Genomic DNA, 20,451 nt, shown 5'->3' with positions numbered 1-20,451 from the left:
ATCACATGCGATTAAATTGAATCGATCAGAGAGCGAACACAACATGATAGCGAATTAATCTATTATCAGGCTAGGAACAGGATCAGCAAGCCAGGACGTCTGCATATACAACCCCACGCCCGTGTTAAGAGAAAAGGAAACAAATGTCCTTGACGAAGCGAATGACTGAAACAAGTATAGCCCGCCAAGGGGCATGGAATCCCGAATGGTATCCGATATCGTGACTTCGTGAAAAAGAACGTGCAACCAAAAAATAGCACATGCGCCCGCGTCCAAGATAGCCAAGTACCGCACCCATGGTGTCGTCAAAGGAGCATGGAAGGTGAGAGGTGAGAGCAAAGATGACGAGATCAAGCATGACAGGTGCGCGTCGATAACGTAGTGAAGAAATGAATAGATTGGGCCTGCGACGCTGTCTACCTCTGGCATTACTCGAGTGATTTCAACTCTGATCTCCTCTTCCTGGTCTCCCCTGGGTATAACGCGAAATTGGTATCCTGAATTATGGACTGGTAGAATGTAGAACCAAGTAATGCTTAGGCACCAATGCCACAGTAAACATATATCCGAGTGGCTTATGCGTGGAAAGGCTGATGGCGGCGGGCATGGTCGTGAGCGTGCCTCTTTGCGTTGACATACTCGACCGCGGTGACGTAGACGGTCTTGGTAAGCTTGTGGTAGGGCTTGTCGTCCTGCTTCTCGGGCGCAGGGGTGACTGCGGCAGCAGCCACTTCGATATCAGCAGTGTACGAGTCCTCGTAGGAAGCAGAGGTGGAAGTGGGCTTGACGGCGGAGTACTCAGCCAGCTTGGTGGAGCTTGTGGAAGGCTCAGCAGAAGACTCAGCAGAAGACTCAGACTCGCTGGGAGAAGATCCGTAGTCTCCGGAAGGCGCCTCGCCACCGCACATGTAGAAGTCCATGTTTTGGTCGTTGTAGCAGGACTTGGTCTGAACGTCGTCGGGAAGGACGTAAGAAACCTTGTCGCAAGAAGCTTTATCGTGGCAGGCCAAGATTGGGCAGAAGGTGTTGGCAGCAGATGCGATATTGACATCACTCTGGGTACCAGCTTTGAGGTAGTATCCGTCGTTCCTTGCCGGGCAGTCACCATCAAGGCAGTCGACGTAGGAGACATCGAGGTAGTTGTATCGGAAGTCCACTGGGCCATCCATCTTGCGGAAGTACTCTAACTGAGTGATGTCGACTCCTTTGCACTGTTTGGTCTTGGAGATCTTGATAGAGACACCAGTCTTGCCGTCACCGTGCTCAGGGTCCGGGTAGTTCTCCGAATACGTTTCGCCGGTCTTTAGCGTGACCATGCCATCTTCGGGGCAGCCATCACCTTTGTAGACGGACCAGAGATGCACGTCGTAGTCGCAACGGTTGATAACGCGCGCGTAGGGCTTGCTGGTATCGCAGTCCTTGGTCAAAGCGATAGCGCTTCTAAGGGAGGTGGCCGAAGTGGTCGCGACCATGGCCGAGGCCGCCGAAAGGAGGGTAATGAGCTGCATTATCGTCGAGTTGGACCGGTATAGTACTTGGCGCAAAGGTGAAGACTGGAAAGAAGCGATCGAAAGAATGTCGGCTGAACACCTAAAAGAGTGAAGTTATTCAGCGAATGAACGTGGGTGACGAAGTCTTTCCTGAGCGGTAGAGAAGGAGTTTGGGACCTGGGGGATGCGCAAGTAAATAAGATGGCTGCATCCTAGTCCACGCAGCCCAGGCCCACTTCGAAGCCCGTCCGCCATGGAACTAATCGTCGCCACGGCGTGGACTTGTTTGGGACGGAGCCAAACGTCGTGGCTAGTCCGGAGAACAGGCACGGGCAGCATGCTAGCCGCGATCAGATAGGTTCTCGACAAGATGGGCAAGGGGCGATCCAATCGGACGAGTGCGGTGCCTGATCGTCAGGGCAATGGTCGTAACTTTGGCCATCTCATGTCGGGTAAAGTACGAAAGCAGAGTAAATAACAACAGGGATGTCGCCGATCGGCATTGTCTTCCTTCTGGCCAGCATTGGTTGCAGAGATTTCCGACTGGGAATGAAGCAACTTCCTGGGCGCGTGCTACTCTGCTTACAACAAAGATGCGAAGTTGTTATTTGGCTGCACCAATGAAGCTGGACGCCTCTCCTTCATCGCAGCATAGAACTTGTGAGCCTCAGGTTGGTGGTGCAGAAACCCGAGATGAGTCCGCTTGGCGAGCCTGGCCATTGTCTTAAGCGATCCCCTTCGCAAGGCTCGAATAGGGGCTGTGTCCAGGCCTCGTCACCTCTTCCAGAGCACGATCACCTACGACGAGCTGTTGGATCGTTGGTTCACAGTCAGACATGCTGCGAGGACAAGTCGTAAGACAGCTGTCACGATTCCGTTGGGCCCGTCCATTTGCGCCATCCTTGTGATGATGACCGGTCGAGCATGTGTAGCAGGAACATGCATCGACAAGTGCGAGGTCCAGGCCGGTGCGCTGTCGCAATGTTGCAGAAAGCCGGTAGTTCGAACCATTTAGCAAGGGCTCCTTTCCACATTTAATTTCCCACACTCGCCAACCGGAAATCTCCCATGACGGCCAGCGTAGGATGAGATCAATTCCGCCACAAGTGCCAGCTCTCTATTCTTTATTGCGCTTGTTTGCGGTCACCCCAAGCAAATACAGTCGCTGACTTAGCTGGCTTGGAGGTGCAGCGTAGCGCAGTGAAGCGTGCGACGGATGTCGTGGCACCATAATTGGACCATCTCAGCGACGCGATTCATGTGCAGAGCAATCTGCCAGTGAGTCGTCCCTGGTTGTGCGCCAGTTGTGCATCTTGTCGAGAAGCGTTCCAGATCACAGACACTTTGGTTGAGCGGAATCTGGGCACGAGCGAATCTCTACCTAGGTAGTGGGGCTCTCCTGGCCACCACGTGACACAAACACCTGTCAAACGCCGCTCTTCGGTCATGAGATGTCTCTATCACCTTGGGAGTTTGCTTACCAGACAAACTGAAGACCTCGAAAGGCTGATAGTGTTATTATTGGAGGCTGGCGCATACTTCCTGGATGGATTCTGCAACAAGCCATCCGACCTGCATCGTCTCTGGGCTTTGCATCCACTCGAAAGTCTCTACAGTACAGTCTCAGTCATGGTGGTTCACACGGACGCGCAGCAAGTCACATCGTCCTCTCGTTTCTCGATTTTATGCCGCGCAACCCAAGGTGAACCGCTCGCATGCTGAAAACTATGCGGGCGATGTCTTAGCGACTGCCATGTGAAGCACGACCTACGAAGAAGCTCGTTGTTATTAACGCCCAGGGCTACACCAAATTTGGCGTAGGGCATGGGCGTCAAAAGAAACTAGCTCCTTCGTATATCACGACGTCGGAATAAGAACCAGACCTGTGCTATACGACTTGCACCTACACGGGTTGGCACACGTGGAGCTAAATACTTTCTTTGGTCTCGACGCGTGTCTTGCCCGACCATGCCAGATGCGAGGAGTAACGTTCCGCAGCCTACTCGAGCCGCTGTGCAACACCGCTACTAAGCTTGCCGAATTGACAATGTATAGAGCCCTCGCAATACGTCTTCTCTGGCGGCGGGCATCTTCGCATCTGCATGATGTGAGGTGCACGCAGGATTCACTCTTCATGATGTAGCCGTCTACGCTTTTCTCGGCACGTTTGATACTACATCTTCTCGGGAAGATAGACGTACTACAATAGTGTATTAGTAGCAATACTAATACGCAAATCGGAGCACACCATCCGCGCAAGTGTGGTTGATCTGAAGAGGGCTAGCTTTCTGGCATTAAGTCGAAGGCTTTCGATACGGGAGTTGCTTTCCCGTGAGCCTGGTCACTGACACTCATCCTCGATCCGTCACCCGGCCCAGATCCAATGCCACGGGATCGCAGTAATGCGGGCGCTGTATCCGCTCGTGCTCAGCTGTTCAAGCAACGATGTCTCCAACATGCCGTGGCACTACATCGACCGGTCTGCTGACATGCTTCCGGGTCCGTTCAGCGACGCCAACCAGATCTCACCAACTGTCAGATATCGACTGCACTAAACGTATGCTGCGTTGTTGTCTGCCAGGCTGGTATTATCTTCTCACGTCAGTCGAGATTGATGATTGCGAGATCTCACTGGAAGATATCGGTTTCATCCCCATTCAGGGAGGCTTTGGCTGATTATCTTGGTCACGACAAAGGCTCTTCAGACTCAAAGAGTCTGGGCCACTTTGCATCACCATAAGAAGCTGACGCATGTCCAGGTTGTGTAAAGGACATGTGACTGCAGATGTTTAAGCAGACCATATGCTCACCCATTTTGAAACAAGAGAAGTAAGTACTTATCGTCCGAAAGCAGGTCCTTTTTTCTTCGTTGTCTGAATCCTTATCTTGTTCCTATGTATCTGCGGAACGGGTGAAAAGGGCTGCAGTATGCCAGCCCAATCTCATAACTCTACTTTCAAGGGGTGGTGTATTTGATCACTAATAGAGGTCCCTACCCTTCAACTCTTGCTGGGTGGAGATGTGATGCTCAAGCAGGGGCGGTAGTCTCTACCGCCATTGATGATGGGAGGCTGCCTTGATAGCATCCTACAACTTCTGCGCTTGGCTCCAGACACATATATGTGGTTCTCATCCTCACGTATTACTTTGCGTATCGCGACCCAGCGGTGCGGCTCAAGAACTCACTTGGTGCGTCGAACGGTGAGCTGCATACACCTGGAGGTACGCGCCAGCTCCTTACTGGATGGAATAACCGGTAACAATGGCAAATCAGCCGGCGCTGCCAGCCGTAATATCCAATTGGAAAACGAGTTGGGCCGCAATAACCAGCGTACAGATTCGCGGCAGTTTGAAGGACCACACTACTATAATGATAGGTACGCCCGAAGCGCATGGTCGAGAACCCGATTGTAGTGAAAGAGATCTTCCGGAGACAACGCACGTATACAAACCTTGCGCTGTGCATGGTGTTGGATTGGAGCAGCCTGGATTTCACATCTTCAACCGATCTTGGAACTGATCACAACAGCCGCGACCCAGTTCTGGTCATCCACCGGCCATCGCTGATATAAACCAATGATTTCGGCTGCTGGCGGAGCAAGGATAAGACGAGCTCTTTCTATGGTACCCTATGCATGTTTCCTCCATGCACGCAATTGCACATCCCATTGCATCACTCCGCTCTATCTGCAGCGGTTCTGGGATCGATGATGATCCTAGGTATGCGCTGTGTCCAGGCTTTTTTGCATTCCATGGTCGTTGATCGCATAGAGTTGCTTTCAAGAACTGGCTATGATGGCTTCCAGCATCCTGGAGCAGTAATTACGTGATGAACTCACGTGCACGCTTAACTTGCTGACACGCTTCCAAGGCTGCGTGCGTTGACCCTGTCACAGCCCGCACCATAACCGTGCCACGCACGTGAACGAACGTTTGATGCAGGCTCATGCCTGACGCAGCTGCACGGGACCGACGCCACATGCATACGACGCATCTCACGTGCAGTCATCTTGCTCACGACCGTTGGCCTGGCCGAAAATCTTGTTTACGGGTGTGTCTAGTGTAGGGGGGCGTACCGGCATTCGGTGCGCACGGGAGCGTCCAAGGGTGGGTCGAACGGCCACGGCCCGTGATCGGTAGGCTTTAGGTACGGTCTTCGAGGTTTTGCCATGAAATACAAGGCTTTTGAGAAAAGTTGACATTTGCTTCCTGATCCGTTGTTGCGTGCGCCGGCTGTATGCGATGCAACATGGTTGGTGACTTGTCGATAACCCATGTCATCACGGAATTTAGGAAATACGAATCGAGATTGGAAGACAAGCTCTAGATCCTAAGCATGTACAAGGCCCGTTGCGGGTAGAGGTTCAGTCCCTTGAGGCAAATGCGTTATCTCAGTAGGCCAAACATGAGGCGCCCTCCGTGGGATGTCTTTCGCTTAGAAATAATGTGGCAGCTTTCCCCCACTTGTGGCGGGCAACGGTAGAGTTTGAGGGTGTGTGGTTCCCGCGATAGTCGAGTCCGACACCGAAGTGTCAAGGTTCCGGTAACACCATACCATATCTGCCGGATTAAGCGTAAGCCGCCACTGCCGCCAGCCAACGAGAGAATTGCCATCTGAGTCATGCTGCTGGTTTTCGGCATACCGAAAAATGACCCTTTCTAGAATCGGCATTGCTATCCAGTGAAGTTGAAGGAAGGCATATCGGCGTGCGGCTTAAATACCAGCTCGTGCCGTGTGGGTGTACAGCCGACCATTATCCCGCGTCGAGGCGAACCACTGGTTTGGGCCACTACATGACTATCAACCACTCGGTACGATTACTTCGGTAGGATACTGGAAGTTCATTTGGGGACGACGATTGGAGATCGGAAGATCTCTACCATGAGAAAGGAAGCTCGCTTTTGATTAACGGGTATATGGATCGAACCAACATGCAAGATTACCACGAGTCGCTTCCTGCACCGGAAGAGGTTACCAGAAGCAATGAGCGGTGTGACTCGCAGTATCAGAAAAGAAATGCGAAAGTCTGGGAGCTGCAGAAGGGTAACGCGCGTGGAAGGACATAGTACATTAGACACGAAACTTGACCGTCTTTCGACTCCTCCACCTGAACAGCTGTGATTGAAATGAGTCTGCTGTTCCCTTATACCTCTACCAAGCGCCAAACTCCAAAGGATCAAATAAAACAAAAGCTCATGCGTGGACTCCCACAGTAAGGATGGTTGATGAAAGGGCGTAAACCACATAACAAGCGCTAATGTTGAGCCCAAATGAGACGTTTCCTGCTCTCGTATGTGCTGGCCTCGATCACGAATGTACTAGCGCGACGAATGGCTGGATGGACAGGTGGTCGGGTAGTAACGGGGTATATGTCGACCAACGTGGCCAGCGGGTGGCGCGATGATGTGTGCCGAATTTCAGGCGTCCTCTGCTTTCTTCCCATTGATGGCTTTGAGCTCGACATCGCTGCCATCGCGTTAGCATTCCGCTTTGCAGCCTGTGCACTGATCCCGCGATAACAAGGTGAAAGGAACAGCATGTGAGCTGTGCGCTGTGTGGAGGAACAACACACACACTTGTAACACATAAATGAGGCGTCGCAAGCGCGCTGTAGTGTCCCAAATGACGAAGAAAATGAAGTTGGGCACCTACAAGATCAATTTGGCATTGGCCGGGATGTGTCCAGGAAAGCCACTGTTGTCCACATGGTCAGCACTTGCACCTCATGGTCTGATCAGATCGTCGAAGTCCAAAGATGCGGCGATGCCAACAGGCTGCAGACATTCGTGTTGTACAAGATTGGCGGTTGCTGCGGCATGGACGTCCAGGAGCGCGGGAGATTCGAAGAAGCATGGCTCAAACGATCTTCGGAACGTCGTCAGCCGTACCAAGTCTTGGCTCCGTCTGGCGTTCGTGTTCACGGTGGCGTGTGTACTTCCAAGGTTCGGTAACGTCCCGTCTTACTTGTTCCCGTCCCGACCATGGAATGTGCAGATTGTAAAGTCGAACTTACCGAGTGCCATATGCATAATCACTGCATCGCACGTATCATTAGTATAGTACACTCACGCGGAAGGATACGTCGTGGGGATTACGTACGATGTTATGATTAAAGTCGCCTTCTCTCCCAGCGTCATTGGAGAAGCCTCTGCGGAGCCTAAAATGCCCTCATCCCAGCCTGTGCATGAGCTTTAGCCAAATGCGCGTTCAGAATCGTAGAATGCATATGCACCAAGCGCAGAGCGGGTTGGGTTGGGCATACCTTTGATGACCCGGCCGGCACCGATAGGAGTGATCAGGTCACCGCGACCTACGGAAGTATCGAATCTGAAGAACGATCAATACAGCGCTCTATTCGATGTCCAAGGCATGAACGCTGCCGGTTCGCTTACTGTCCGCCTTTGTGGTCCGGGGCATCATCGTCAAATAGCCATCCTGTTGTTGTTGTTAGATGTTGATCTCCGGTGAGGAATTAAGTAACTAATCTCACCAGTGTATTCCATAGACACCTCGTCATGCTTCTTCGGGAAGTCTGTGCCATTGCCAGGTCTGATCACGAGCTTTTCAACGCCCATATTGAAGGGAACGAGCATGGATAGCGTCTAGGGCGGTTTGGGGAAAGGTGAAGCTTGAAGCAGGAAGCAGGTGGCAGGTAGTGTATGTAGAGTATCCACTTCCTTTGGTACTGATCAAAGATAGCGTGTTGTTTTGGAAATCCGAAATCTGCAAAGATGGGGAAGTACGTTAGAAAGTGGGTGGACCCTAGAGTTTAATAGTGGTGCCGATGTGTAGGCCCAGGAGTAGGAAGCTCCGTAGATGCTCTGACTGGAGCTCAGACTTTCATGGCTTTTACTTTGACCAAAAGCATACCAGGGTTTTGCCGCGAAGCTGTGCAACAGATTGGTCTGTTCAGATGCGTCAAGCATACTTTTTAGCCTCTTCGCATACGCACACGTTCCACCTCTTTGGCTCCAAGGTAGTTGCGGGCTACGTATGGTGCGACCCACAGCCGTCAGAACGTGTCTCCCGGGGAATCCTGCCCGAAGCTCAGGCCGTTTTGAAATGTCAGAAGTAAGGTTGGTCTAGCCCTTCCAAACCATTCTTCATCTGCAGCATCCCAGCTGACACGCGATGGGGATCCACAATTGACATGGTGGAAGGTTGTACCCGTACTAAAGTTTCCCGCGACTACCGAGCGGCCTGCCAACTTCGATACGGATCTTTGTTTTGTGATAACACGGGTATAATCATGTCCGATAGTGGCTTAGCTCTCTTATCGACGGTAATAGGATGACACAAGGGTTGATTTGTAGCCGCTTTAATGGAAAGGAAGCAGGGCGGTGGCGCGCAAGAGAGTGCGGTCAAGCTTGAAGTGCGGTGACGGTCACCACGATCATGAGCCATCTAGCACCAATGTGCGCATGGCGCTGGCGCCAGAACCTTAACCTTGTCCAAGGAAGCGGAAGGCGCAAATAAGCCGGCCGTGGCTCCTACCTCATTTGGAGTCGCACGATGGAAGCAAAAAGGAAAAGCGCCTCTGACGCAGTAATGTTCGGTCTTGTCGAATAACACACGGCCGCCGCATTCCTTCATGACAAAGGGCGATGCGTAAACTTTGGTACCGCAATGCATAAGGACCTGCATGACCTAGCTTTTACGCTGCTTGTGTAGGGCGCAAAAGTATCTCCTTGTAGGATCCTCTTCCAGCTCCGTGGAGGCAGGTGGCGGTCATACAGATTTGAATATGGATATGGACAGGGGTGACGTGCATACGCAACACCGTTCTCGAAAAGCAATGTTCGGTCCTTCATGGTAGATGTACCCCGCGGTTTCAAATTTCCAATCACTAATCGGCATTCTGCTCTTCCACACCTAATCGTCTCCTTCATGCTACCGCTATATCCGCATCCCTAATATACGATCAGGAGACTATCGTACCTCGTAGTTTTCACTTCCCCTGCGTCTCACGCCGGCCCAAGAACCTAGCTGTGTTTCTGCTTTCGAGTCTGTTATAGTTTGCCAATCACAGACGCGTCGGATACACACCCGGCTGCCGTACGGAGCTAGACCCACCCGAAGAACAACCGTATTTCGAGCGGTTCGTCGAGATAACCATATGCGGAACTGCTGGCTATCGTGCTTCTCGCGGCAAACGAATAATTCACTTGAACTAGAGGGACAAAGCACAAGCACAAGGGGTGCGGGGCTAAAGAATAAATCCGATGGCCATTACACGTGGTCTTTCAACCGTGCTCCAGCCATCCCTTCTCAGATCGCGAGCCCTGTGCGCTGAGTCGGGAGCCCAACAGCGTGGTCTGGGAGCATCGTACGCTTTGCATTGGCTAGATAGAGTGCGCTTGCAGCGGCAGCTGAGTCGTGGAGAAGAGGAGCCCCCACGCATCTGGAGTACAGTATCGTGATAGACAGCATGAGCCACAGTCGACTAGTGATGTGGACTCGCAAGTTGCATGTCACCGAACCGTCGGATGCGTTCGCTTCTATTAAATATCCGAAGGCCATGGGCGCTGCATGTAGGCACCCTACCAACCGTTGACAGAAGGTGCTTGATAGTGTGGCCCCGGCATTCGGGCCCGAAACTCTCCTTGCTGAAAGTTTCAGTGGCGCTTCTAACTACCGAAGGGTATATCCATCGCGAAGAGTATATCACCCTATCTTGGCCCAGAAGGGTAATTGCGCCAGGTCGGTTACAGCAATGCTAGAGAAGCCCGCGTTGGGGAAGCGGCTGTCTTTGCGCTCACCGGCCCGGTCAGCAAAATGTATCCGGTCTATCCCTGCCTTCTGTACGAAAGCCAATAGTCGCGCATAGTTTGTACCTATCTGGTCAATCCCATGACTGTCATCAGACATGACGAAACCACCTCCCATGCTTAAGAACATCTATGACATAGGTTAGTAAGTTGACGCCGAGACCGGGCATATGGCGGTGTGACTGACCTGACATATGGGCAAGCACGGATACGGCTCGGCCAAACCTTTCCGCAGCCCTGATGAATTCAACTCCAGTAGAGCGCCATAAGACGCTACGTATTCCAGATTGCGCTTGATCTTTTCCCAAACACCAGTCATGCCCTTGAAATCAACATCGCGATGATCGCTAAGTAGGCGAATGAGATCGAAGTGCCCGACCACTGGTGGCCGCAGCTCTTGAAGCATTTCGTACTGAGAGTCGAAGTAATCTTCAAAGAGCCGCTCGTCCGTCCCGCCTGCCTTTTCCCGAGCTTGTTCGTACATGGCACGGTCGTAGTCGATGGGTATGGTGTGCGTGTGGTGGACAGAGCCCATGAAGAAGTCGAAAGTATACTTGTCGAAGATGCTTCGGGTGAGTTGCAGTGTCGATGGACGAATCCATTCCGTCTCGAAACCGATGAGGATCTGCATCTGGTCTGAGTACGCGTCTCTAAGTCTGTGGGCTTCGACGATAAAGGCGTCGAACAGTTTCGCGAGGCTCTCTGCGGTGTGCGATTCGGACTCTTCGGGATAGAAGTCTTCGAGAGGTCTAGGTATATGCTCCGTCAGCGCAAAGGTATGGAAACCTTTGGCTATCGCTGCCTGGATAACTTCCTCGAGTGTGTTCTGCGCATGTCCGCAGAACTGGCCAGAGTGACTGTGATGCGAGTACGGCATTTTCGAGTAGCCGGCACACGTTCGATCTGGTACAGTGTAGATGTGTAGCGTTGTGCAGCAGATAGGCAGCACAGACTGCGAAAGTCTGTAGTAAATTGACAACGAGGAGCAATACCCCGTCAACTGGTGAAGTCGCGAAACTGTGAACTGTGTAACGACTGTAAGAGTCAGCTGTACGTTTGAGAAAATGGTCGCGCAGAGGATTCTGCGAGCTTTGTATCGGTTCTTTCCAAAATTTGGGTCATGTCATCCATCCATGGTTCCATCCGTTGAGCCTCGGAACTGTGCCTAAGCGGGCCTAGTTCACCACCATTCTGAACCAACCGTAGACGCACACCTTAACCTTGGAGGCCAATCGAACACAACCCGCAGTCAGCTATCGTTTTTCCAACACTCGATACAAGGGGAGTTTGAATAGCTCAAGTCTGCCGCACAGTATATCCCCCACATCATCTAAATTTATAGCCATCAAGAACGATCCCACTACCATCAACGACCCTAAAGGCCATCAATACAGCTCAATATGGCGAACACCAGGCTGCCCATTACATCACAAACCTCATCCACAATCTACTTCGGCTACGGTTCCAACCTCTGGCTCCACCAAATGAGCACCCGCTGCCCAACATCCAAATACCTAGGCGTCGCCCGCCTGCCCAACTACCATTGGATCATCAACGACCGCGGCTACGCGAACGTCGTCGAATCACCCAAGCAAAACTCGACCTCCAAGTCTTCTTACTCTGACGTCGTATTCGGACTGGTCTACTCTCTCTTACCAGAAGACGAAAAGAGGCTAGATAAAAACGAGGGCGTACCAGTTGCATACACAAAGGAGATGCTCACGTGCGATTTCTGGCCTTCAGACACAGAGCACAAGGTTGATACTAGCAAGCATCCGGAGAAAAAAGAGTCTATGCTCGTTTACATTGATCGGAATCGTGTTACGCCGGATAAGCCGCGTGACGAGTATGTTTACAGGATGAATCAGGGGATCGCTGATGCAGTCAAGTTGGGGGTACCAGAGGGCTATGTGAGAGACGTGATGAGGCAGTACGTTCCGGCTGAAGAGGATGAGGAGGGGAAGGAGGGGGAAAGGGAGAGGATGGCAGAGTTTGCCAGAGGGCAGGCGGCAGAGTTTAGGGATGAGAGTGGTGTGATTCAATAACGTGTCGGTTTGATCATCACGTCACACGCCAGGTATAGAATAGAGAAGGTATTGAATGAGTTAACAGACTAGACCACCAAAATATGAAGCAAGACATGCATCACGCGACGATACACAATGCAACGAAGCTCATGGCAGTCCACGTCCAAGCAATGAAGCGGCACCAAGCTAATCACTGCCTTGGACCTCTTCTGTCGCTCGGGCTTGTGCGTCAGAGTCGTCCTACAACTCCTCACGGGCCCTGCGGTAGCTGGCCTATGAATGCAATGCATCAGTTGGGTCCTCTACAAAGAAGTCTAGTAGTCGGAAGACTGATGTCTACGCACCTCCTGTTCCACCTGCAGCTGCTCGACGACGGGAGCTAGCTCGGACAAGATGTCGTAGGCCTTCTTGTGGTATTCGAGTTGGGCGGCGATGAGTTCGGCGAGGTTGCGGAGTGGCTCGGGGGTGTCGAGGACCTAGTCGGAGGTTAGCGGGGGTCCCAGCACAAGGTGGTGTAGGGTGAGGGGTATGGTCGTACATTCTTCATGACGCCGACAGCCTCCTCAGTCTGACCGACGAACTCGTCCTCGGCCTGCTCGATCTTGGCTCTGGCGTCTTCGCTGATGTCGTCGTCCATGACGTCTTTCTTGGGAGCCTGGCCCGGCAGGGAGAAGGCAGGGCCCTTGGCATTGGCCTTGGTGGCATCGAGGCTCAACCTGGAGTTCTCGACGGCCTTGCGCGCACGTGTGGCGAACTGGATGTTGGTGTTGAGCGTGGTGCTCCAGCCGGCCAGGAAGCGGCTCTGGATCTGGGCGTCCTGCGCCAATCGCGCCTCACCGACCTTCTCGCTGGCGATGGCGTACTTCTCGAGCGCCGTGGCCAGGGGGTCCTCGCTCGAGCTTGTTTGCTCCGACGTGAGCATGTGCGAGGCGTTGAGGGCGGCGCGGGCAACGGCATGGCTGAACGTCTTGGGCTGGGGCTTCGCGGAGGGAGGGGCAGTGAGGGCTGCCTGGGCCTCTGCGGGCGACGTGGCGCTGGAGAGCAGGTTGACCTTCTCCGAGACGGTGCGGCCCAGGTCGTTGAAGGACTCGCGGATGTTGGCTGGGTAGTCGTAGGCTTCGTTGGCGTATTGCGAGCTAGACAGTCAGACCAGGCACAGCGACGGGGATCGGGTGTCGTACGTGACCTGCAGCATCGTGGTGTGCACCTTCTTCAGCGCATCCACGCGCTTCTCCAGCTCGATGTAGTCCGGGGGGAGTTGGGTCTGCCGTGTCTGTGTCAGCACTGCGCCGGCGACGCTCACAGGGCCAGCCGTACCTTGTCCTCGACATTGCCGACCTGCTCCTTGACATACTGCTGCGTCCTGGCAGCCCACGGTGTGAAGGAGGCGCTGCAAAAGCAATGTCAGCATATCGCGGGCTTCCACCTAGCAGTCGCTGCGGGACCAGGCATACGAGATGTTCTTTCCAAACGCCGAGATCTTGCCGAGGTTATCCATGGTGGGTGGTTCGTGTGGTAGCTGTCACGGGCTTGTCTGTGTCTCGTGGCGGGGCGTCGTGGTAGTGGTCGAGGTGCGCTCTCCTCTGCCGACTTTCATGTGTTCCGCTGCCCGCTGTCAGGGTCGCGCCTTATCCCTGCAACGCTAGCTAGGCCCGTTTCGATCATCTCCAACGCTCCACATGCACACTCCACAGCGCTTCAACAAGCATCTCATCGCCTTCGTTCATCCATTCTAGAGCGGTTCTAGGGTTTGCAACTTCTTCAAAAATTCAATCCTTTGCAGGCACGCCGAAATTGCACCAACGAGGCACGTGCGGAGCAACTCGAGATTTGCATCGCATTCACAGCCATCACATGCCAATTTGTCAGACCTGATCTCCAACCACATCAGTGGTATCCTATCCTTTGATTCTAGTATCACAAAAGTCGCATAGAACCGCCACGCGCTATTGTGACCGCATGTGTGCCTGCCTAGTCTCCATCCACGTGCCTCACATCGAGTCCACATAACAGTTGCGTCCCCTCATCTCTCGTGAACAAGCTTTCCATCGAGTGCATCTTGTCAAACTCTACTCCCCTGAATCTCCATCGATAGGGCTATGGAAATCCAATCTATATGCGACGTCGGATCTGACATGCGGTCCAGCAGCTGACAGACGTCACACCACATGACATGCCGTGTCTGTTCTGTCGCTCATTTCTTCCTCTTTGGCTACAGCCCACTTCGCTCTCTGTGGCCCAAGATGCGATGTTGTGTGTCACGGCAGCACTGCCTTCAGGCAAGCCAAACCTCTTCTGTCCTCAACCTAGCACTAAACCGCCTCTCGGAAGGCCATCTCGGCGATCGACGCTCGTCCTACAGGGCTGATAGAGCGTTTCCGACAGACACACTCTATTGCAATGCATCCAGCCGTCATCTAGGGCAACGTGGGCGTAGGCACTACCGACGTGGCATTGCATCTGACCGACACAACAATTTACGTCTTATCGCAGCCGTGCTGAGGGATTCGAATACTTCTTGCGCCCAAAACATTCTACTGCACAGCGTACTGTTGCTGTGACCCCGGTGGACAAGCCTCTGCGTTTGACGACTTGCGGTCGCTTCCGTAGCCCGGAGATTGCCAATCTGGAGAATTGTACGTTGAAGCCACGCCGTCGGCGCTCGTCACCGTCATGTTGTCCGAGGGCGGCGAATCGGAAATTGTCAGGGAGCTGAAGATCCCTCGCATCTCTCGTAGATCGTCCGAGACCTGGTCCTTGGGTGCCTGTGTGCGGTCTTTGATAAAGTCTTTGATGGACCGGATGATAGGCGGGCAGCTTTCGTCGTTGGGAAGCCACCAGTCCGATGGGCCAACCCCCATGCCTTCGAGCATACGATTGCGAAGAATGTCGGAATAAATGTATCTGCCCCTCGTGTTAGTCGACTTGTCGAAATCTTCTCATGTACCTGGTCTGCATGGAGGAAAGCATATTGCACTCATCCAGCTTCGTACAAGCAAGAGATTCCACTTACCCTGATGCTTCAATCCTGGCAAATGTCTGTCGAACCCACTGCACAGTCTTCTGATCTTTCGGCAGGAACAGAGTCGCGATGGCGAAACTGACTTGTGCCTCCAGTACCGCGCCCGGCGGAGCTTCCGGATATGCGCATATAGCCTCGAAGACTTGTATCGCTTTGTATGCTTCTTTAGTGACTTCTGGATCAAGAGGCTGCTTCAACGCCATAGAAGACGAGATCGTAAACATGAACAAGATACCCCACGTGTCCAGCTGCAGGAAGTTCGATGTCCAAAGCGGTCCGCCCCATAGGACATCCGGCTCGTAAGGGTTGACAATGTCCTCTGGCTTTGGCGTTCCCAGAATCTGGTGGACCTTGTGATTGGGATCCGTCAAGTCTGTACCCATGTTCCTTTGTAGCGACTCCACTCTCTCCCTGAGTATCGGTAACTGGGCCATGAAATCTTGGGGACTGACAAGACCTTTGGCTGTTCTCGCAAACAGATCGTTCGAGTCTTTCGCCACCAGTCTTGAATGCGCAAAACGCTCTTCGTATTTCATTCCAATGTCTCCTGGCATGTCGCGTACTTTCTGCACGTAGCATTCGTGTACAGCCTCGTACCACTCCCGACCCAGCACTGCTTCGCCGCCAGACTGAAAGCCAACAAACAGATCAAACCGGACATACCACAGTAGTACTTTGCAGAGAAAATCTGACTTGGTGATAGTCTCCGGCGTGAACAGGCGGGTGAGCATTTCGAACGCAGCTTTCTGATGACCCATGAGGTTGACCCAGTCACCAAGCATCTCCTGCAGCAGACGTCAGCATAGGAATCGTGGGCTACAGCCAGGCTACACACCTCGATACTCGCAAGCTGTAATATAGTCAGAAACGTTGCGAGCCCCTGTTTCTTGTTTTTGGTGATGGCTATCCTCAGCCGCGAAACAGACTCGTTGTAGAACTGAAGGAAGCTGTTCATGCGGCCATCTGGCTGTTCAAGTGTGTGGAAGTACGCCGCGTACCCGGCTACAGCGTACTTCAAAGGCTCAAATTTCATCGCCCAACTCAAGAAGTCGCCTTTGAGGAAGCCGTGCGTGTCGCGTTTCAGCGAGTAGTGATGCACACTCATATGGTCCCGGAAGTAGTTCAGATAAAACTGAAGATCTCGGGCCATAGCGGAGGTGCCCTTGGTCACAGGACCCGGTTTGGTGGTTTGCGCACTGCCTTTCCGAGACAGGGACGGTCGTATCGTAGGCGGGGCGGTTGACGACGCTTCGGTAGATGGCGACGTACTTTGATCGAGGAGCGACCCAGGTGTATGTGACGAATCTCGAGCATCTTGACTCTTTGACATATCGTCGTCGTCGTCGTCATACTCGATGTAGTCGTCATCCTCGTCTTCATCCATGATCGCGGGAAGACGCTCCTTGTTCTCCCCATCATGGGTTTCGGGCGAGGAATGATCATCCGCGAACGCCGACTTGCCCGACTTGGACCCATTCCGGGTCGCCTTTTGACTGGACTGTGAGTCTGGATAGATGCACTCGCGGCTCCCCTTGCGACAACCTAGCAAACTTCGTCAGACTTTACGAACTTCAGACTTGTCAAGCAAGCGCAGGTACTCACGTTCGCAGACGGGATGATTTTCGTCGCACTGTTACCAATCAGCCAAGCCTGACACCTGAAAGTTGATGCGCATACCTTGACTCTTCGTTGCCTGCATGTGAAACAACCGCTCCGAGTTCTGCGGTGCTTGACCTGCTCGCCAGGTGCTGGCCTTCTTCGCGCGCGACCATTCCCACCATGCGCTGAGCCCATGGGGCCGGACATATCCTCATACTGATCAACGTAACTTGGTTGACCAATGTTCTCGTATTGTACAAAAGGTCCCGTCACGCCAGGCTGAAATGGGTTGTCTGGCAGGGTGGGTGCATACGAGCCATGTGAGATGATGGTTGGTGGGGCATGTTGAATGTTGGAATTGGGTATCGCATTAGAATCGAGGTTGTAGTATTGAGGCGAAATGTTGTGCCCTGGGGGAGGATAGTATCCAGACATGCCTGAGAGAGATGGGAAAGACTGGAGAGCGATGGAGTGTAGGTTGTTTGTATTGGTAAATGTTGGTGAGCCGTGGACGGTAAGCTTGCCGTAAAAGGATCAACGTCATTCAGTTGCAAGGGTCCGAGGTCGATCGCCGTGTCCACGGGTGTGACAATGGCTCGGGCGCCAGGTACGGGATTTTGAAGGGATATACTTGTAGAATCACGCTTGCAGGATCGAAGCCGTGATTTAGTCCAATGCACGCTGATTTGGGCGCGCGGGTGTTGGCCCCAGCAAGCACTAGGACCAAGCCGTCTTAAATAGACCAGAATTTTGTCCACAAAGGAACAAGCCGATCTAATGCAACACAATCGCTGACGATGGAAGCATGTGCAGTACCAGTCTGAGACTGAAACTGGACAACGTCGAGGAGGAGAGCACAGCAGGCGCAGGCAGAGGTCGTGTGAGAGCCGGGCCGTGACAGGAGGCTTGTGTTTAGTTCGGCCAAAGAAGCAATGTCCAATACCAGGAACGGATAGTTTCAATGTTCATCAAACGTCTGCATCTAAAGCCGGGGTGCAGCGAAGGGGAAAAAGCAAGCCGCAAGCCGCTGAGTTGTCTCCCAGGCCGCTGTGCTATGGCCGTGCACCTAAACGCTTCCGCCTTCCGCGCACCCATGGATTAGCTCGGTGCAAGATGCGCTCTGCGATCCCAGGTTTGATCGCTCTTGATCCCCGTGCGAACTGGTCCACTCGCCAGCATCCACATTGGATGGATTCTGGGGAGAGCAGAAGGGTCTGCCCGGAACAATCGCTCCAAAATGCCGTATAAGGCGATATTTGACACATCCCCGCCGTTGATCCCGCCTGTCAACTACTGTTAGGCGTGCTACCACAGCGATTATAGACTCGAGTACGCTACGGCTTGAGCGAGGTCGCGGATTGCCTTTGCAGCAGACGGACCAAGCCTAGCAGAAGGCGAGCACAAAGCCGGACATGATATGCATCGGCCCCGATTTCACCAAGGTGGTGAGGCATGTGGGGCGTTCAACGAAGCCATGGGGCTAGGTCAATCGTCAGCGAATGGCGCCTGGACTTGAAGCTGCGCTGGAAGCGGCTGTCAAAGTTAGTGCACACACATACTCGAGTGCCCTTACTCGGGACTGCGTGATGGGCGTCGTTGAGTATAGGGCAGGGCCGGTATATCCATGGACTTTTCCGTGAACTCCACTCTCCTGAAGTGGCGAGTGCGCCGATGCAATGCAGTGCAATTGCCCGGTGGCAGCCTTTAGACTTTCAAGCCTCATCAATGTGCCTGTTAGGAAGAATATCAATTTGATATTTCATCTCACAAACGCGGCTAGCGACGTCGGGCTCAAATTAGCCAGCCGTGCAACGCCACCGGCTCCTTCGCACTGAGTCAACGAGGCCGTTGACGGGAGAATAAAGCCTGCTTCGAGAAGATGGCGGCACTGCCTGCTAACCAGTACAAGCACCGTCGAGCTCAGCCCCGGGTCCCTGTCCCGTGACAATGGTAGCTCTTGGATGCCTGCGTCTCCCCAGGGCATGGAGGCGCCACGGCTGTCTGCATGTTGACGATGCTGCTGGCATGCCGCGGGAAGATTGGCGCGAAAGTGCGAGCTAAGTGGCATGAGCAGGATCGCCTCATCTGCACACCGTCGCCCCAGCGGCGCAAGGCGGCAGCGGCACTTGGATCAAACGGTACAGAGACAGCGGACATGGCCTTTGCGGTCAGACTGGCTCCTTTGGAGGCACTATGAGGTAACTGTCTCTGTGTTGTGCCATGCAGGAGTGGCCAACGGGACTGGAGCGGGGCAGGACTGATATCGTCATGGGCCCTGACAGATAGTGAGACCGACCTTACAGAGGTTGATGTCGTGTTCTGCCCTATACCAGCATGGTAGATGGCGGATGCTGTAATCGCGAATCCGGCTGCAGCTGACTGGTGGAGCTTTGAGCGAGCGAAAGAGCGGGACGCGACCGCGACCGCGACCGTGCAGTTGCTGTGCGTCATGCAAGCGGCGCGTCTTTTGGGTGGATCTCTAGATGATTGACGCCGCGTCTCATTTGCGTTGCAGCGACGGAGGCCCATATGCTGACGAGGTCTAGATATGCTGTGCAACAACGCCTGGCGGAACCCAACCTTGGAACTTCGTTCTCGCAAACCTGGCCGCAGCTCAGCGCAGTCCAGGTGCATGCCAAACGCGGCCTGCGTGTGCCGGTGGCTTGCGTCTTGCATGCAGCGAATGACGGGCTGGATGCTACGGCAGAAGATGAGGTAGTGTGTGGGGTGACCGTCGAGCTTTTTCTGCCGTCGTCGAGAGGAAGGTCAAATTCAGATTGGACGACTCATCACGCAGGCAGGTGCGAGTCCGAGGTACGCTATTCCACGGCAATGGACCCACGTGTAGCAGGCAGGGTTACGCCCGTTTCTACCACGGCGACCCACAGCCAGATATTCAGCTTGAAACAATTAGACCGACTGCAGGACGCTCCGCAACCTCTCGCCCGCAGAGCGCGACGTCAATCTTACGCTTTCTGGCACGCTGACGACATTGCCAATGGCTGGCGACTGCCTTCCTGCGAAGCAGCGACTACTGCTGACACGAAGCAAGGCCTGAATCCACTCTCAAACGCGATTGCAGTGGAGTCCCTGCGAGATCCTAGAGTGCCATGTTCTCTGTCTCAACGTCATTCCCATCTCCCATGGGCACTATTGAATCATCTCCACATCTCTCTGTCATGTGAAGCGCGACCTAGGCTACGGAATATCCCATTCGTAGTCATGGGCGGCAGTCCGCGAGATTCAGAGAAATCATGAGCTACCATAAATCCTTCCGTATTGACCGGAAGACACTGTTCCTGCCCGAAACGGTAACCTCATCTCCGAGTCGAACGAGTGGACCAGTAACCCTGGACTTGCAACTGGTCGAGGATTGGCAACCAGATCGCACTTACTGGGATGGGAACCTGCGAACATTCTACATGACCGGTAGCTGAGATGGATCGGGAGTTGAAGTGGGATCTGGACACGACATCACGCAACGGTCCGCCTTTGTTTCGTATTGGCTAGGATCTGAATTTGCTGTAGGAACAAGCCGGTACCC

At 53.4% G+C, this 20,451-nt stretch overlaps 5 protein-coding genes across 5 annotated transcripts; 1 reads left to right on the top strand and 4 right to left on the bottom strand.

Moving 5' to 3' along the window:
* Positions 1-575: 575 nt before the first annotated feature.
* On the bottom strand, positions 576-1,508 carry J4E90_001174 (uncharacterized protein; the record flags this gene model as incomplete). The annotated part of the gene is made up of 1 exon (XM_051430764.1): positions 576-1,508. The coding sequence occupies one exon, from the start codon at positions 1,506-1,508 to the stop codon at positions 576-578; it is 933 nt and encodes a 310-aa protein (XP_051296251.1).
* An 8,647-nt stretch (positions 1,509-10,155) lies between these two features.
* On the bottom strand, positions 10,156-11,136 carry J4E90_001173 (uncharacterized protein; the record flags this gene model as incomplete). Its single annotated transcript, XM_051430763.1, has 2 exons — positions 10,156-10,389; positions 10,447-11,136. The coding sequence occupies 2 exons, from the start codon at positions 11,134-11,136 to the stop codon at positions 10,156-10,158; spliced, it is 924 nt and encodes a 307-aa protein (XP_051296250.1).
* A 523-nt stretch (positions 11,137-11,659) lies between these two features.
* On the top strand, positions 11,660-12,304 carry J4E90_001172 (uncharacterized protein; the record flags this gene model as incomplete). Its single annotated transcript, XM_051430762.1, has 1 exon — positions 11,660-12,304. One exon carries the CDS (start codon positions 11,660-11,662, stop codon positions 12,302-12,304), a length of 645 nt encoding a protein of 214 aa, XP_051296249.1.
* A 222-nt stretch (positions 12,305-12,526) lies between these two features.
* Positions 12,527-13,784, bottom strand: J4E90_001171 (uncharacterized protein; the record flags this gene model as incomplete). The annotated part of the gene is made up of 6 exons (XM_051430761.1): positions 12,527-12,559; positions 12,631-12,762; positions 12,825-13,422; positions 13,468-13,550; positions 13,604-13,676; positions 13,741-13,784. The coding sequence occupies 6 exons, from the start codon at positions 13,782-13,784 to the stop codon at positions 12,527-12,529; spliced, it is 963 nt and encodes a 320-aa protein (XP_051296248.1).
* A 1,036-nt stretch (positions 13,785-14,820) lies between these two features.
* Positions 14,821-17,342, bottom strand: J4E90_001170 (uncharacterized protein; the record flags this gene model as incomplete). Its single annotated transcript, XM_051430760.1, has 4 exons — positions 14,821-15,190; positions 15,300-16,093; positions 16,144-16,806; positions 16,986-17,342. The coding sequence occupies 4 exons, from the start codon at positions 17,340-17,342 to the stop codon at positions 14,821-14,823; spliced, it is 2,184 nt and encodes a 727-aa protein (XP_051296247.1).
* Positions 17,343-20,451: the final 3,109 nt, after the last annotated feature.

Source organism: Alternaria incomplexa (assembly GCF_024043165.1).
Source record: "Alternaria incomplexa strain BMP 0042 chromosome Unknown scaffold_1, whole genome shotgun sequence".
Classification (NCBI taxonomy): Eukaryota; Fungi; Ascomycota; class Dothideomycetes; order Pleosporales; family Pleosporaceae; genus Alternaria; species Alternaria incomplexa.
The sequence above is the reverse complement of the archived record's forward strand: the minus strand, read 5'-3'. Positions and strand labels throughout refer to the sequence as shown.